At 42.2% G+C, this 17203-nt stretch overlaps 1 protein-coding gene across 4 annotated transcripts in view; it reads left to right on the forward strand.

Moving 5' to 3' along the window:
• Positions 1-17203, forward strand: part of mei1 (meiotic double-stranded break formation protein 1) — a 64683-nt gene that overhangs the window by 12792 nt on the left and 34688 nt on the right. For all 4 annotated transcript variants that reach the window (XR_015109975.1, XM_086184431.1, XM_086184430.1 and 1 more), the window contains exons 8-13: positions 5201-5367; positions 6487-6601; positions 7045-7164; positions 9148-9247; positions 13459-13593; positions 16363-16477. Coding sequence is in view for 3 of the 4 variants with exons in the window: in XM_086184431.1 (XP_086040557.1) it covers positions 5201-5367; positions 6487-6601; positions 7045-7164; positions 9148-9247; positions 13459-13593; positions 16363-16477 (752 nt within the window). In the remaining variant the exon portion in view is untranslated. The remainder of the gene's footprint in view (positions 1-5200; positions 5368-6486; positions 6602-7044; positions 7165-9147; positions 9248-13458; positions 13594-16362; positions 16478-17203) is intronic.

Here is a 17203-nt window from a genome sequence, read left to right on the forward strand (position 1 = left end):
CCAGATTATCTTAATCTTCCGTGAAGTAAAAGTGTTCAGGGCCACCTCTGAAGGCAGAGTGAGTTCAGTGAAATTTTACTTTGGAGAAACTTAACTGACCTTGCTGATAGTTAATATATAAAGTATTCTGAGTATTATAAACTACCTAGATGAAAAGTTGTGTATTATTGCCCTCATTAAAATGTATTCAGCACTGCACAGACTGGGAATGAGGCTGAGCACCTATAGTCTGAAGGTTTGAAAATGATGCCACTGTACGTGGCTTAGGTAAAGGAGGAAGAATACAGTTTGCTAGTTGAGATGATGGATGTCATGAAATTTAGATGAAAGTTTGAAGTGAATTAGGGAGAGTCTGAAATTGGTGCACGTACTGTTTGAAACAACATGTAGCCTCAGTCACAACTGCCTAGAAATCTAGGCTAAGGATGATTCAGTGTGGGCTTAGAAGAGGAGTAGAACTGTTTAATTGCCAGCCACTGTGATTACAAGAATTACAAGTCATTACAAGAAGCCGTCATCCTAATTGGTAGAGGTTATTAATAATGAAATCGAGCTGTTCCTTTTTTTCAGATTAACAACTCATAAAATAATACTTTCCTTATCAGCTTCACAATGAAGATAGAGAATCTTCTTAAAGCTTGTGTGAGCTGGGGAAACACAAAGGTTTATAATGTGATGATAGACTGTTGCTATCTGTTAGGAAGTGGTGCTGATAACAAACCAGCCAGGTTTCCTTAGGTGATTACCAGAGGTCTACACTGGGTGCAGAGGACCTAGTAAAAGGTCTCCTACAGATTTGAAGTTGTCGTTATCATTTATCATAATCATCCCCCGCTGCTTGACTGGACAGTTTGCATTTTTGGCTGAGAATAGAGGTGCACAGTAGGTTCATTATTACACTGAAGAGTAGATACAGTTGAGTACAGTTGCTGCTGCTGTTTGGAATTTATTTAATCTTAATGAGCTTGGCCTCACCGGCCTGGTTGAGAGCAGCAAAATGGAATATGAAAAGGATTTATATTATTTTTCTTAATGTATTGCTCACAGCATTCAAGCAAAAGAAACCTCCTCTTATCCCATTAATTGCAGCTCAGCATCATTTTATCAGTAACTACTCAAACTTTTTACCTGCAAAAGTTTCTACGTAGTTTACAGTGTGGTGTTGGTGGATTACCAGGTCAAGACCTCCTCTTTCATTGCTTGTTGTGGTTGACAGTCATTTATTGGCCATTGAGCAACAGAAGGACAAAAAGAATGGAGTTGAGAAATAACGTTTGCAATAGGATTGTTTGCCAATTCATTGAAATTGGCTTTTGGGGATAGCACGTGGCTTGCAGGATTATATTTTGGACAATTTGTTCTCCTTCTCTTTGTCTCTTTCTATCTTTTTTTCATTTCTGTATCTCCCTTTCCCTTATCCATCTTTGTCTCTACCCCTGCTCTCTTGTTCTCCTGCTCTCTTTCCCCCCAACTGGTCAAAGTAGCTGTACATCCCCATTGAGCCTGGATCTGCTCAGCATTCCTGCCTGTAAAAGAAATGATTTTTTATCGCTGCTTTTGAGAGATGTGTTCACTCATGGAGAATTGTTGGGTGTAAATTAATTCATTCAGATTCAGATTCAGATTACTTTATTTATTTCCGAGGGGCAATTAAAGTACGGTACAACTGAGCAGCATGACATTAAAAAACAATAGAAAAAAAATAGAAAAAAACAAAAAACAAAAAACAGGGACATGACAGTGGGAATAAATAAGAGAATAAAAATAAGATTAAAGATAAAAATACAATAAATATACTACATACAGTATGTACACAATGTAAAATGAAGAGTAAGGTGACTGGAGTGAGTGAATAAAGTGCAGACAATGTAAACAGTGTAACAGTGAAGACAGGATATTGAGTAGTCCGGGGAGAGTATGTAGGTGTGTGTGTGTAGGGTGTTGGTGTGGGGAAGGTGTTAGCAGCTGGAGTTAAAGAAAAGAATGGCTTTGGGGACAAAGGTGGCTTTCCTCCTCTCAGTTCTGCAGGCCACACAGCGGAGGCGTCGCCCAGAGGGGAGCCATTCAAATGCAGAGTGGAGTATGTGTGAGGGGTCTTTGATGATCTTGGCTGCCTGTCTCAGGGCCTGTTGGCTGTAAACGTGTGAAAGAGTTCTGACAGGCAGGCCGATGATTTTGGAGCACACTGATGCAGTGCGCTGCAGTCTGTTCCGGTTCTGGAGGCTGAGGGAGTGGAACCAGCAGGTTATGGAGGATGTGATGATGCTTTCCACAAAGGCGTAGTAGAAAGTCATCATTATGGGCGCGCTGACTCCAAAGGAATTGAGTTTCCTGAGGAGGAACAGTCGTTGGTGACACCTCCTGAGAATCTCCTCTGTGTTGGCAGAGAAGTTCAGGAGGTTGTCAAAGATTGTGCCCAGGTATTTGTACTCCTCGACCACCTCCACTGGCTTCCCGTGCATGGTGGTGATGACAGCAGAAGCCAGATCCCTCTGCTTGCTGGAGAAGGTCACCACCATCTCTTTGGTCTTGCTGACGTTCAGTTCTAGTTTGGAGCTGTCACACCACTCCACAAACTCCTGAAGAGCGGGTCCATGATGTTGTGCTGGGCCTGACAGCAGTGACAGGAGAACTGTGTCGTCAGCATATTTCACCAGGTGGCAGTTGGGCTGTGTGGATCGGCAGTCATCTGTGTAGAGGATAAAGAGCAGGGGGGAGAGCACACAGCCCTGGGGGGAGCCAGTTGAGGTGAAGCGGAGGTCCGAAAGGGAGTTGTTGACCCGAACTTTCTGAGTCCTGTTGGTCAGAAAGTCCAGAATCCACAGTATAAGCTGGTTGTCCAGATGGAAGCAGGAGGAGAGTTTGGTGGCCAGGATGTGGGGCTGCAGTGTGTTAAATGCTGATGAGAAATCAGCGAACAGAAGTCTGGCGGAGGAGTTAGGAAGCTCCAGGTGCTTGTGGATGGAGTCCAAGATGAAGATTTTTGCATCCTTGACGCCTCTGCGTGCGCGATAAGCAAACTGGAGTGGGTCCATCAGGGGGTCAGTTGCTCTGATGATGTGCTGTTTTATGATCTTCTCCATGGCCTTCATCACCAGGGAGGTGAGGGCCACGGGGCAGAGATCATTCAGAGACTTAGGGTTGGTTTTTTTTGGGATGGGGATGACTGTGGAGTGTTTCCACAGCTGGGGAACTGTGTGACTGTCCATGGAGTGTTGAAATAGAGTCCGGAAAACACTGCCTAGTTGCCCCGCACAGTGCCTCAGGACTCTGCTGCTGATGTTGTCGGGGCCGGGTGAGCTCCTTTCCCTGGTCCTCCTGAGGGCTCTCACCACGTCCTCCGTCGTGAAGGTGAGTGCGGAGCTGCCAGGTTTGAATGAAGATCTGGTCTCCTCAAGCTGGATGATGTTGTCCGACTCAAACCTTGTGTAGAATGAGTTGAGGTCGTCGGGGAGGGTGGAGGGGTCACTGCTCTTCACCTGGATGGCTCTGGGGGTGGTGACCGCAGTGTTCACAGAGGCCATGGTTTTGAGGCCCTGCCAGGCTGAGCGGAGGTCCCCTGTGGTGAATTTCTTTTCCACAGTGTTTTTGTACTCCAGCTTAGCAGTTTTTATGGCCCTCTTAACTTCCCTGTTGACCTCCTTTTTTTCCAGTGCGGAGCCGGTGAAGAAGATCCTCTTCTTCTTGTTAAGGATTTCCTTAAGCTCCTTGGTGATCCAGGGTTTGTTGTTGGGGTAGATGGTGACTGTTTTTGAGGGTATGATGCTATCCACACAGAAGGAGATGTACGATGTTACTGTGTCAACTTGGTCGTTGATGTCATCAGAGGGAGAAAGGAGGCTGTCCCAGTTAGTGGATTCGAAGCATCCTTGGAGAGTGGAGATACTTTCCGCTGTCCACTGCTTGATGTACTTGGTGACCTTCTTCATCCTCTTGATGACTGGGGTGTAAGCAGGGGCCAGCAGGATGGTGTGGTGGTCTGCTGAGCCAAGAGGGGGGAGGGGGAGGGCTTTGAATGCATCTGGTACAGAACCATAGCATTTGTCCAGAGTCTTCCCCTGTCGGGTGCTGCATGTAATGTATTGCTGGAAACCTTTGAGTGACTTGTCAGGGGAGCAGTGGTTAAAGTCACCCAGTAGGAACTTGGGAGAGTCTGGTGATAATAGTTCTAGTTTGTGCAGAGTGTTGGTAAAGTGCTCTGTGGCTTTAGCTGCATCAGCTCTGGGGTGAATGTAAACCAGGATGAGGAAAATCTGTGGGAATTCCCTGGGGAGGTAGTAAGGGCGCAGGGAAACAACCAGGAGCTCAATGTCTGTAGTACACAGCTTCTCCCTCACAGTGACTGTAGACCACCAGCTGTTGTTATTAATCAAAGGAGTGTGGTAGTAGACCTGCTCTACTTGTAAAGTGTAATGAGATAACCTTTGTTGTGTTTTGGTGCTATATAAATAAAACTGACTTGACTTGACTTGACTTTCCACAATTGACTATTTACCTACAAGGAAGCAGAACCTACTGAAACTGGATTGGTCAACATTTCTCTTCTTTTCAAGCAAAAACCAGAATGGTTCTGATTCCCAAACCCTGTCTGTTGTCTCTAGATTCACATGCTGATATCTGTTAATAGAGGCAACCCACTGAATAATAATAATGGTAGTATAATATCTGTGTATAGCATTTTGTCTTGGAGTTTGTCTTTTTGTGAAACCTTGGTAGAAATGTGCTGCCATGTCCAACTATATAATACTGTGACAATTTGTGTGATCGTCTTTTGGTTATAGTTGATCCTCCGTATGAGTTTTTGTAAAGTTGCCTGCTGAGAAATTCAGATCATGTGCATGACATTCATAATAACTACATTTTGGTTATTTGATCATTTGGTAAACGCTTCAAAAATAGCTTCAGTGTACAAGCAAGACAACATTGTATGTTTGGCTTTGGTATGATAGAAAAAAATACCAACACGTACCAAATTACCAACACTTTAGATGCTTCATAACTGCAGAATAGTTAAACAATTAATAGACCAATCTGTTATTTGACACACAGTAACAGACCAATGCGAGAGACAGCAGAATCAAATCTTTAAAACAAAGAAAAACTTAATTCGTGCATAAATGTGAATGTGTTGTGTCCTTTTTATAAACTTGATAGGATTAAAATGTTTGATTTCTGTTTTCACATCTTACATTTCTGATAGGCTTGCTGTGGCTTCTGGTGCAGCAGGGGGATGCAGTGTCAGTGCTTATGAACACCCCCAGCAATCAGATCATGTGTGATGACAATCAGAACATTCCTATCAGCAGCAGCCAGAACCAAGAGCAACAGTCCCCCGAGCAGTGCCATCTGCCTCTCATACTGAAAAAGGTCTCTGTCCAAACATCCTGCCCCCATCCCCATAACCTGCATTCTGGCTCTGAGGATAATCATAACAAGAAGTTATAATCCTGGATTAATGTTCATTTGAAGAGGGATTGAGGGGGTTTTCTCTCTGGACAAATATTTTTGCTTCATGTCTGGGAAATCAATGCGTTCACATTAGAGGTCACATTACAGCACAGCTTGTGACGTTATTGCCTTCCGTATATCACCACTGTTCATTGAGTTGTGATGAAATCTGCGTCTTGACTAAATAAAACTGTATGAATGTGCTGTTTAAAGATCCACCCAGCAGAAGAGTCAACAGCTGTGAAAAAAATCCTTTGGAAAATAGAAGGCAAACGAATTAAAAGACAAAATTTGTCGTTAAACGCTACTCTAAAACTAGACAAGAAAACATCCGAGTCATTCCTGTCATGCCAGACAGAGCAGGAGTCATGTAACAATCAGGTTGATTTGCCTCTCTGGTGAGTTTTTAACACACCAGAATACATTCATGATACTAAATCCAGGAAATAATTAATTCTGTATTTAAGATTTCTGGCGAACTTAGGTGCATGCGTGTGCGCGTGCATATTCAATGTTTCTACACTTCAACTCTGGGTGAGGGTTGAGTCTATGGTACCTTTATTTTGGGTTCTGAGTTGAAAAGTTTGGGACCGCCTGAAATAACTATTTCATCCATTTTCATCTCAGTTTAACTTTGTAAAATCTTAGATAACAATTTCAATCTACAGGCATTATTTAATTTGAAAGGTAAACTAAAATTATATTGGGCAACGAGTACACTTTTTGCTTTTTATTTGTTGATTTTGGTGAAACAGCTACTGAATATTGATCAAAGCCCTCCCTGTTTAGTTCTTTCACCTGAACCATTTCTCAGCAGAAATTTCTTACAATTATTTTAACATTCATGTTCAGCTCAGGGGATAAATGATGTATTTTATTGAAAGCAAATATGCTGCCTCATCTTTCGCTGATGATCTCGATGCTGCAGGCACTATTTGTACATTTATTCACCCATGAACACAGTGGAAACCTTGCCTGCCATCTCAAAGTGTCTTCATTAGTGGCTTCTAATTAAAGCTGATTCAATGTGTTTTCCAGTTGTTGCTGAGTGGTGATGATGCGTTGCAGGTGACCAGTACGAAGTGTATCGCATCTATCTTGGCTCATTCTCCCAGTCAGTACAGTGCTGCTATCATCAAGGCTGACATTCCTGGTAATATGCACACGCACATACACACACACACACACACACACACACACACACACACACACACACACACACACACAATAAGGGTTGGTTTCTATAGAAGCTGTTGTGTTCTTTGATTTGTCTTCTAGAGATATAATTGACTCTGTCCCCTTTTCTCTTGGTGTCGTCTCTTGTTTCTTGCCTTTGTTGGTTTCCCATCCAGTGTCCCTTTATAGTTGCATTCATTTTTGTATTCTTTCTACTCTAGAATTATATATGACTGTGCTTTTGAAAAATTATATTATAATCATTTTTTAATCATATGGAAAATTGATGGTATTATAGTAATTTTTCCATGTTTCTCTTATTACTGCTCTTCTTCTGCTGTGATGTTTTTTGTTTTTTTTTAACTGTAATTATTTCACCTTTCACACTAATCCCTCACATTCTCCCCATGTCTGTTGTAGAGTTTCTGTTTGACCGCCTGGCCAGTACTCGTAGTGACCTGCTGCTGTGGTCAGTCTACAGCTGTTTATTGTTACTGGTCGAAGACCCGCTGTTTTTCTCCCAGTGTCACTCTGTCTATGGTGAGAGAGCACAGACAGAACAGATAATTACTTCCATCCCTGTTAGGTAGTGGAGGTTCATATTAATCAGTTAAGCATAACTGAATATCCATCCATCCAACTATATTCTACCACTTATCCTGTTAAGGGTCGTGGGGGGGCTGGAGCCTATCCCATCTGCCTTCGGGCAAGAGGCAGGGTTCACCCTGGACGGGTTGCCAGTCCATTGTAGGACCAACACATAGAGACAGACAACCATTCACACTCACAGTCACACCTACGGTCAATTTAGAGTATCAATCAGCCTCGTCCCCTCTTGATGTCTTTGGACTGTGGGAGGAAGCTGGAGTACCAGAGAGAACCCACACAGGCACAGGGAGAACATGCAGACTCCACATAGAAAGACCTCATGCCCGAGTCGGGGCTCTAACCCGGAATCTTCTTGCTGTGAGGCGACAGGGCTAACCACTGCACCACCGTGCCGCCCATAACTGAGTGTAATTTCTTTAAAAATAAATGTCAGCCATTTCTAGCGATATATACGGAAAAACAGCCCCTTTTGTTCCTTTCTGACAGAGAGAAGAAATTGATCTATTATCACAAAAAGCTATGCCTTTCATACATATACATGTTATAATCACACAGAAGTGTTGTGTGGATCTGCTCCACCCATAGCCACTGTGCCTTTCCATCCATCGCCTACCTGTTGGAAATATTTTAGCAGATTTGTGACCTGCATCTGCATGGGCGTTTCACTTTACCTCTGTATGTCACCGTCCACCACAAATTTGGTATCTGTTAGATTTGAAAAGAATTTTAACATTTTAAGAACACCAGCTGAAGGGCAGTATTTTCCCAGTCCTCTCTCTGAAGAAGGGTAAATCACTGACTGTTCTCCAGTTACCGCTCTCCACTTTTCAGACCATAATGTATTGTATATTGAAATTCACATAAACATCTGTTACTGATGGTCATAAAAGAAAGGCAACCTCAACTGAAACATATGGCTGTCGAAACATGGAGGCAGTGTGACCCAGGTGGCATGATGAAAGCAAGTTTACTCTGCTAAAAGAATGTATTCAATTTTCCCCATTCCTCGCATAATATTTCACCACCTGTGAGCCATCGGCGATTAATCAGAATGTTAATTTTTATGGCTCTCCTGAATTGCACTCGTGAATATAACTGTGATCCACAACGCACACAGCAACAGCTCTTAAGCTCCTCACAACATTAACAGTGAGCTTCTACTGGTCTAGATCAGTGGGTTAATGGGTTTAAGTGAGAATATCAACTTAAAACACAGCGTCACTCCTGCATGTGGTAGATAGCGATTGTGTGTAATCAGGGTACACTCATGAGATGTCCTGATAAAGAAAATAAAAGACTTGATGGAGGAAATGGGGCAGTGGAAGCGGAGTGCAGTGGTTTGCCATAATGTTATATTTGATACCAGTTACAGTTTGAATTTGTATGTGCTCCAACATCACAATTACATTAGGGTGACCGCTAAGATATTTTAGGTATCTACATAAGTAGACTGCAGGTTATTGTAAGTTAGGAAATTAAAGATGCCAGACTAAATGTGTCAAGTGTCTTAAATCCCATCATCTGTGCTTTTCTCTAATTCTGCACTACTTCATTGAAGAACACTGGCAGCATGAACTTAATTTGCCAGGACACAGGATATGTTGTGTAATTATTGATTGTGCCATCAAGTGACTGCTTTGGTTCAGCGGATTCTTTGTTGCTGTAAATTAGAAAAAGCTACCACCGCCTCTGTTTGATGTCCTTGATTATATGCATGGATTTTAAATAGATTGGTTTTTTTTTTGGGCCTTTAGCCTATTGTGTAGTAGACATCAGTTAATGGACTCTCATTTTGATCAAAAGTTTGAAAGTGTGCGTTCGACTGTGGAAAGCAGTGGGGGATCTTCCTGCCTGCTTATCTACACAGTTGTGGTGAAGTGTTTGATCCAGTGAGTGTGTCTGTGTGTACGTTAGGTATTGAGTCCCTGGTGCGCAGTCTGAAGGAGGCTCTGCAGCTGACCGACTTGGATGTGTCAAAACAAGGTCTGCTGCTCCTTGCTGAAATCCTGGAAAGGTGGGACTGCTCTGTAATTATTTTTAGGTTGTCCAAATGGCATCATTCTTCCAATTCATGCTGACAGCTCAGTTCCCCAGAAAACACATTTTTGTTCACTGAAAATTGATGTCAGTTCACCTCAGCTTCTTGTTCCTTATTTACATTGTCTATACTGATTATCCTGTTAAAGGTCATGGCTTACTGGGGGTTGAAGCCTATCTCAGCTGTCACGGGGCGAAAGGTGGGGTAAACCGTAGACACATTCCCTGCCTATCACAGTAGCTTATGTTAAGGCAAAATTTTTATAGTTTACTGAGAATTTGAGGTATTTGCTGGGCTACTTCTGCTTTTAGGGCAGCACAATGCAGTGGTTAGCACTGTTGCCTCATAGCAAGTCAGGTCGGGGCCTTTCTGCGCAAAGTTTGCATGTTCTCCCCTTATCTGCATGGTTCTCCTCTGGGTACTCCGACTTCCTCCCACACGCCAGAAACATGCTTGTTAAATTAATTGTAAGTATGAATGTGAGTCAGAGAGGTTGTCTGTCTCGATATGTGGCCCTGCAATGGACTGGCGACTTGTCCAGGGTGTACCCCTCCTCCTGCTTGACAGTTAGGATAGGCTCCAGTACCCCGTAGACCTTGTGCTCAAGACCAGGGTGAGGTGACTGCCCCTACCTCTGCTACATATGGTGTCAGAAGTTGGATAATTGCCCGTGAGGTCATTGGGGGTATGCAAGATGTGTAAGCTGTATGAAGGAACAGGATAGGTTGACCTATGTGTGAGAGACTCCAAAAGCTGGAAGTGCGGTGGAGGATGAGGGAGGGATGCATGTATGTACGAAGCTTCCCGAAAGGACGAGTTGTGAAATAGACTGCTGTCACCACAGTTAAAGGAGGGGTAAGCACTGCCTGATTTTAGGTTTTTTTTTTCTTTTCTTTTTTAAATATCATTTTCTTTTTTTAATTTTACAAAAGAAACATAATATACAAACAATATGGCATAAATCTGTCTAAATCGTTTTTTTGAATCATTCTCTGATCATGAACTCTCCCTCCTCGCTCCCACTCGCCCTCTCTGGTAAACTATGTCACTAAATACATTAGCGACTATTAAATAGTGTTTTGTTTTAGCTCACAACCTACACTGACAATAAATTGCTGCAAGTATAGCCTCTATAGCTAGCTAGCAAAGTTGGCAAATGGGTTTCTTACCTGTCCAAAAGAAAGGCTGCTACTTGTGCATCCATAGCTAAACCTTTTGATTCTTTTAGACTCCTCCAGCGAGCAAATGAGTCCCCAAGAATCACTCGTGTTGCACCAAGCCTTTTATCGTTCTCCCTCTTACCTAATACTAGTTCAACGAAAGACCTTTTTCTTTTTGCAGTGTTTTCTTCTGGCTCCATCCTAGTCCTCCTCAGTGCTGCTCACCCAACACTGATCCAACAAGGCGTTGATACCCACTTTAGGTTTCCTAGTCTTAGCCTTTTGACGGACAGCTAAGCTGCCCAATCAGGTGCAGTCTGGTTTTGGCTGTTGATGGACAGCTAAACGGGCCAACCAATCAAACTGGTAGTGGTTTTTGATTGGGTGGAGGTAAATTTGGCCTTGCACCCCTTATGTGTATTGTGTAGGGATTATGATGCTCCTTTTTTAAAATATAATAGTTTATTGTTTGCCATTGAGACATCATAACAAAATCAGGGATTATAACAAAAAGTACAGAGAAATCTGGGAGCCTACCCCTCCTTTAAATATGCGCTGCAGCCATTAAGCCTGGCTCTTTGGTGTTGCAGTCGGTGAGAATGTTTGGTACCCTGGGTTCAAGGCCAGATCTGCTACACTCAGTATAATTCATTACTTTCACACTACATAGATTTTCCCTGGGAAATATATGTAATGTTTTTAAAACTAGCATTTCTCTTAACTTTACACTGTAGCTCTTTAAAATTTCAAGGTACAGTAATTATGATACAAGAAATGTTTCAGAAATGGAACTTGTTTGTGAAGCCAAAATATTCTTTTGCTTCACATCACAAACAATGTGCTCATACACTGAGTTGGGCTTAAACAGTTCTAAAAAAGGTACAGTGTTTAGGAGTTGGAAACCTTCAATGGAAATCAGTTGGCGTTATTGTGAATGATAACGGGCTAACTTAAAAGGGGCCTATTGTGCTTTCCAGACTCATAAGTACTGTATGTTAAAAATGTTGGATACTTTTTCTAGAGGACGTAGAAGTGTCAAATCATGAGGTAGGCGTGTGTTAAAGTAATTCCAGGGGCAGTTTCAGGCAGCTCTGCACTGCTGAAAACACTCAGATTTGGAGAGTTTTCTCAAAAGTGTCCTTTTGTGACATCACAACTTCAAGCTCCATATATGGCAACTCACCTGGCTCTGGTCTCAGTGCCCAGTGGTGTTGCCGCCCACCCCACTCTGCCACAGAAGGATACAGTGCAGACTACAGAGCTACAGTGTTGTTGTCAAACTGGCTAAACGAAAGTGGTTGTATTTTTTTGGTGCAAACTCTTTCTATCTTTGTATGGACTGTTTATTGATCGAATCTTTCAATAGCACCCCACTGGTGTCCAAAACTGTAATAAAAGCTCCTGAAATGAGTATAATAGGGCTTCTTAAAACTGTCTGTATTTAACTGTCTAAGGTGCATTCATAACCCTAACCACATGCACCAATTGCTACAAGAAGAATCCATTAAATTTCTACTCACAGATAGATGGAGTCAAAATTTTCACATATGTTTGCATGCATATCTGCCTATGAGATAACAAAATGTCTGCAAATGAGAAGGTATATATAGTTACCCCAAATTTCCATTTAATTCCCATGTATACCCATACATAGAAGTTCTTTTTTTGGGAGCCATTTTGCCATGTCATAGTCTGTAAATACAGTTGTAATTGGTGGCATTAAATATGTACTACTTTAAGAGTGCCACAGCTAATCTACATTACAATTTACATTACAATATCATGGACACTCACAATTATAATTAGGATTTTTTTTTTTTTTTTACTCCACTTCATCACTTTATGCACATGTACTGAGCGGCCTGTACACCTTTAACAACATCAGTAGGACCGGTCCTCCAGCCTGTAAAACATGCTTATATATGGTGCACTGGGAAGTTTAATTAGAATTGAATGTGCTGGCTTGCAGATGGCCATATATCAGATGCCAGTAAAACACAGTCACTTTTTTGCAAGGTGGACATTATTCTAATGGAGTGTTCCTCCAGTCACATGGGGAGTGATACATGGGATAAGAGGTTTCAAATGCTGAGAGAAATTTGTTCTTATCACAGTGTGGAAGACTACAAAAAAAAATGGAGCTGTTTAAGTGCTGAACAAGCTAAACTTGTGTCTGAAAGAGGACTGAAGGACCTTAGCTGATGTTGGCTAGTGGCATATTTGTGAGAGTGGCTGTGTGTGTTAATGTCCTTGCTTAAGCCTTGTGTGTCCCAAGCATTAGGTTTAAGGGCCGGTTTGGAGTTAAGGAAGGTTTTAGAAATGAATGTAAGACAGCGTAATGTCTTCTGAAAAGACTGACAGTGTGCACACACTCAGAGTTTGTATGCACCTTTATGTGCTCGTATGTGTTATTTATGTTATTTGACTTCTGTTGTGGCAACAGTGAGCCAGTTGTTGAGGTACTGCATCATGAACCAGAACAAACTCTGATGATATTTGTAATGTCAATAGGTCAGCACTATTTGTTTATTATGTGTCCCTGCCCAGAAAGCAAGAGAAAATGTGTGTGCGTGTGCGTGTGTGTGTGTATGCGTGTGATTGTGTGTGTGTTTGTGTGTGATTGTGTGTGTAGGTGGATGAGGCACAGGGAATTTCGACTCAGCAAACAGTAAATGCTGGTAGTGGCATAGTAAACCAGCGAAAAACAAGTGACAGACCAGGCAGAAGAAGGGGCCGACAGCTTTCTGATGTGCTGTTATTGACATCCGTGTCAAAAACCCAGATGAGCAAAAAGTGTCTCATTTTTCAGTTCTCATTTGATCCACAGGACTTGAATTACTTAACTACAACAGTGATCCCTGAAGAATCTATTGTAGATAGATGATGATCTGGAATCTATGCTACAATCCAACAATGCTACTTACTCTGTGTTTGTGTGTGTGTGTGTGTGTGTGTGTGTGTGTGTGTGTGTGTGTGTGTGTGTGTGCGTGTGTGTGCGCATTCGCACGTGCATGCATATGTCTGCAGACAGCCCCCAAGTGTGCATTTATTCCCCAGTGTCCCAGGATTTGTGGCAGTTCTGGAGGCTGTGCTTGCTGGAGTTTCCACCTCCTGCCTGCTGGTTGCCACACAGGCTGTCAGTGCTGCCTCCTCCCTCTTCAGGTATAAACAACACACACAAACTGTTGCTAAATGTACAGCCAACACATACAGGTTTATAAAAGAGCACAGAATCCTGTGACATAACAAGCGATGAATGAAGGATTAGATTGCGCACACACAGTCACTTGCAGTGTTACCCACACTATTCAAAAAGTGAACACACACACACACACACATACATCATAGTAGATGAGTATCACGTAGTGCTGTCAACCAGTCAGTGAATGCATATACACACAAAGGAAAAACCAAGAAACAGAATAAGATATAACACTGATAGACCATTTAAGGTTAGACAGGTTGGTTCAAATGTTTTTGTCATGACATATTGGATTCAGCTGTGTCGATAGAGGGAATTTCTTGCTTCTCTGAAAATACATTGAAGTTAAAAAGTCATTCAAAGACTTTGTCTACATGTCCATTAACCAGGCTGTGAATTATACGCTTCAAGTTTTAATGTGAAATCATACTCATTTGGTTATGTTTGTCAAAGTAATGCAAAAGTAGAGTATCAGTTACTTTTTACCATACACTGTAAACGGAAAGTAACAATATAGGGTAACTTACATCAACATCTACTGCACGTCTGTCCGTCCTGGGTGAGGGATCCCTCCTCTGTTGCTCACCCTGAGGTTTCTCAGATTTTTCCCTGTTAAAAGGGTTTTCTATGGAGTTTTTCCTCAGTCGATGTGAGGGTCTAAGGGCAGAGGATGTTGTTATGATGCCATGTGAAGCCCTTTGAGACAAACTGTTTGTGAAAACGGGCTCTACAAATAAAATTGCCTTGCCTTCCCTTGCCTTATTACTGTACTTTTAAATGAAAGTAACTAGTCTATCTAATACATTACATTTTGGAAGTAACTGGCCCAACACTGATCCACATCCATGATGACCTACAGGATCAATCCTCAATACCAGTCTGATTAACTTAAATAGAATTATAATTTCAGTGCGATACATGAATAAATGTATAAGTAAACACAGCAAAAAGCAAACATGATATTGATACTATATTTCTGCAAAATTTGAGCAATATAAATGCAGGTGTACATTATGATAAATACAAATTGTTCCAGTAGAAAGCTTTCTAAACAAAAGTGATAGATCCCTCAGGATGTGTCTTAACACAGTCTGAAATGGGGCCAAAGTCTGATAAACAGATTTCCTTGTGCAAGGGTCTGCTTCAGAGGGCAGGTTTAGTGAAAACTTTGAGTTAGTTTACAGAAACTCTGGATTTTCAGTGTCTCAAAGCTTGTTCAGCTTTACTCCGAGTCAGTTACCATGGCAACTTGCTCTGTGAATTAACCAGAGCGGTAGGGAAAAAACTCTCTCTCTATGGCTCTGAACCTAACCTGCTCGCTGGCAGGTTTCAATCCGCTAACTCTGAGTTTCTCCTCCTCTCTCCTTCTTCTCCATCCTTCATTATCTAGATTGTAGCAACAAGGTTGTGCAGGAAGAAGGAAACGCTTAATGAAATAATCATCAGGAAATGACAAAATATCTAATCAGGGTCTAATAATTCTCTTCTGTTGGAGATTTCTGTGAAGTAGTTGTGCTTCTGTATCAATGGGCTCTTCCAGAAAAGGATGTCATGTTTTCTACTGCTGTCAGTTGCCAGCGAGCAAGTTAGGACAGGAGCACGTTGCCTTGCTAACTGACTCAGAGTAAAGTTGACCTGGCTTTGTGAAATGGAAAACCCAGAGTTTCCGTAAACTCTGATTAAACTAACTCAGAGTTTTTTCCGAAACCATCTTTCTGATATGGACCCCAGGTTGCCTTGTACTGTGCTGGAAAATGATTTTACCCATAACTGTCAGTTCTGACTTTAAAGAAGTCAGAAATTATGTTGTGCAACATGAGGACCAATGTTGGGTCCCCATGAGGACTAGTGGTCCTGATAAGGTTAGTGTTTATCTTTGAAAAGGTCTCCAACAAGTAGCAAAAGCCAAATTCACACACACACACACACACACACACACACACACACACACACACACACACACACACACACACACACACACACACACACACACACACACAACACATACACACTGTAATGAGAGAATAAAACCCCAAGTCTATAAAAACCTAATAGCTTTGCTATTAGGTTTAACATATAGTGGGAAAGCGGTACGTTTGCATGTTCTCCCTGTGCCTGTGTGGGTTCTCTCCAGGTACTCCTGCTTCCTCCCACAGTCCAAAGACATCAAAAGGGGACGAAGCTGATTGATACTCTAAATTGACTGTAGGTGTGGCTGTGAGAGTGAATGGTTGTCTGTATATATGTGTTGGTCCTGAGATTCACCGGCAACCTGTCAAGGGTGAACCCTGCCTCTCACCCAAAGGCAGCTGGGATAGGCTCCAGCCCCCCGTGACCCTTGATAGGATAAGCAGTAGAAAATGGATGGTTTGATGGGAAAGTGGTAAGTGAGTGACAAACACAAGCTATTGTCATGCCCTCATTGCACTGCAGGGTCACTTGTCATACAGAATATCTGAATGTTTTGTTGCTCACCGTATGTGTGAGTGTTTGTGGCCACTGTCCATGCTCTTACAAGCAAGCCATGCAGGATCCACCTCTTTCAATCAGGCCGAGGCCAGTGAAGTGTGTTGTGGCAGCGTGGGTACAAAGCACTCTCTCAAGTCACATGAACAAGACTCAGTGGAAAGCGTACTTGGGCACAGTACAGATTTTCAAGTGTGAGTAGGCCCTTAAACTACGCTAACACTGTTCACCATACCAACTAATCTTGTGTTCAAATTTTCCAGACTGAACCACCAGTCCAGACCAGTCCAGTACAGGGCATTAAAGCTTCTGGTTGAGTCCATCACTAACAGAATCTCGGAGCTCCCCCTACCTTCATCTGCTCATCGAAAAAACTCTGTGAGTTATTTTACTTTATACTTTATTCATACATCTGGAGTAAGTGATTTTTTAAAGACTGTCATGTGTGCTTCTCAGCTGTATTGAAAATGACACAGATTTTAAGTTTTGTGATTGATATATTTGCATAAATGGAAATCATTTTTCATCGAAATATCAATGCTTTTGTGTATTTTTAGTTTGTTAGTTTTCATGCTGGGTGGCACGGTGGTGCAGTGGTTAGCACTGCCTCACAACAAGCAGGTCCCATGTTCGAGCCAGGGCTCAAACATAAGGGTCTCTGTGTGTGGAGTCTGCATGTTCCACCTGTGCCTGCGTGAATTCTCTCCAGATATTCCAATTTCCTCCAACAGTCCAAAGATATGCAAGAGGGGACTAATTGATACTCTAAATTGACCGTAGGTGTGGCTGTGAGAACAAATGGTTTGTCTATATGTGTTGGCCCTGTGATGGACTGGTGACGGGTCACCCGTCCAGGGTGAACTCTGCCTCTCGCCCAAAGGCAGCTGGGATAGGCTCCAGCCCCCCCAGTGACCCTTAACAGGATAAGCAGTAGAAAATGAATGGATGGATGGATTTTTCATGCTTTATCTGTCCCTTTTGCCACGAAGAACAGTGATTTCATTCCAATCAAGATGTGTAATGTTTGCATGTGGTAAGGTACTACCTTAAATGATAAAGATGAAGTTCAGTTTTATTACAGAAAGAAATAATGCAGATACGTAA

This window comes from Aulostomus chinensis, chromosome 18 (assembly GCF_037954235.1).
Source record: "Aulostomus chinensis isolate RoL2024-O1b breed Wild chromosome 18, RoL_Achi_v1.0, whole genome shotgun sequence".
Taxonomy (NCBI): Eukaryota; Metazoa; Chordata; class Actinopteri; order Syngnathiformes; family Aulostomidae; genus Aulostomus; species Aulostomus chinensis.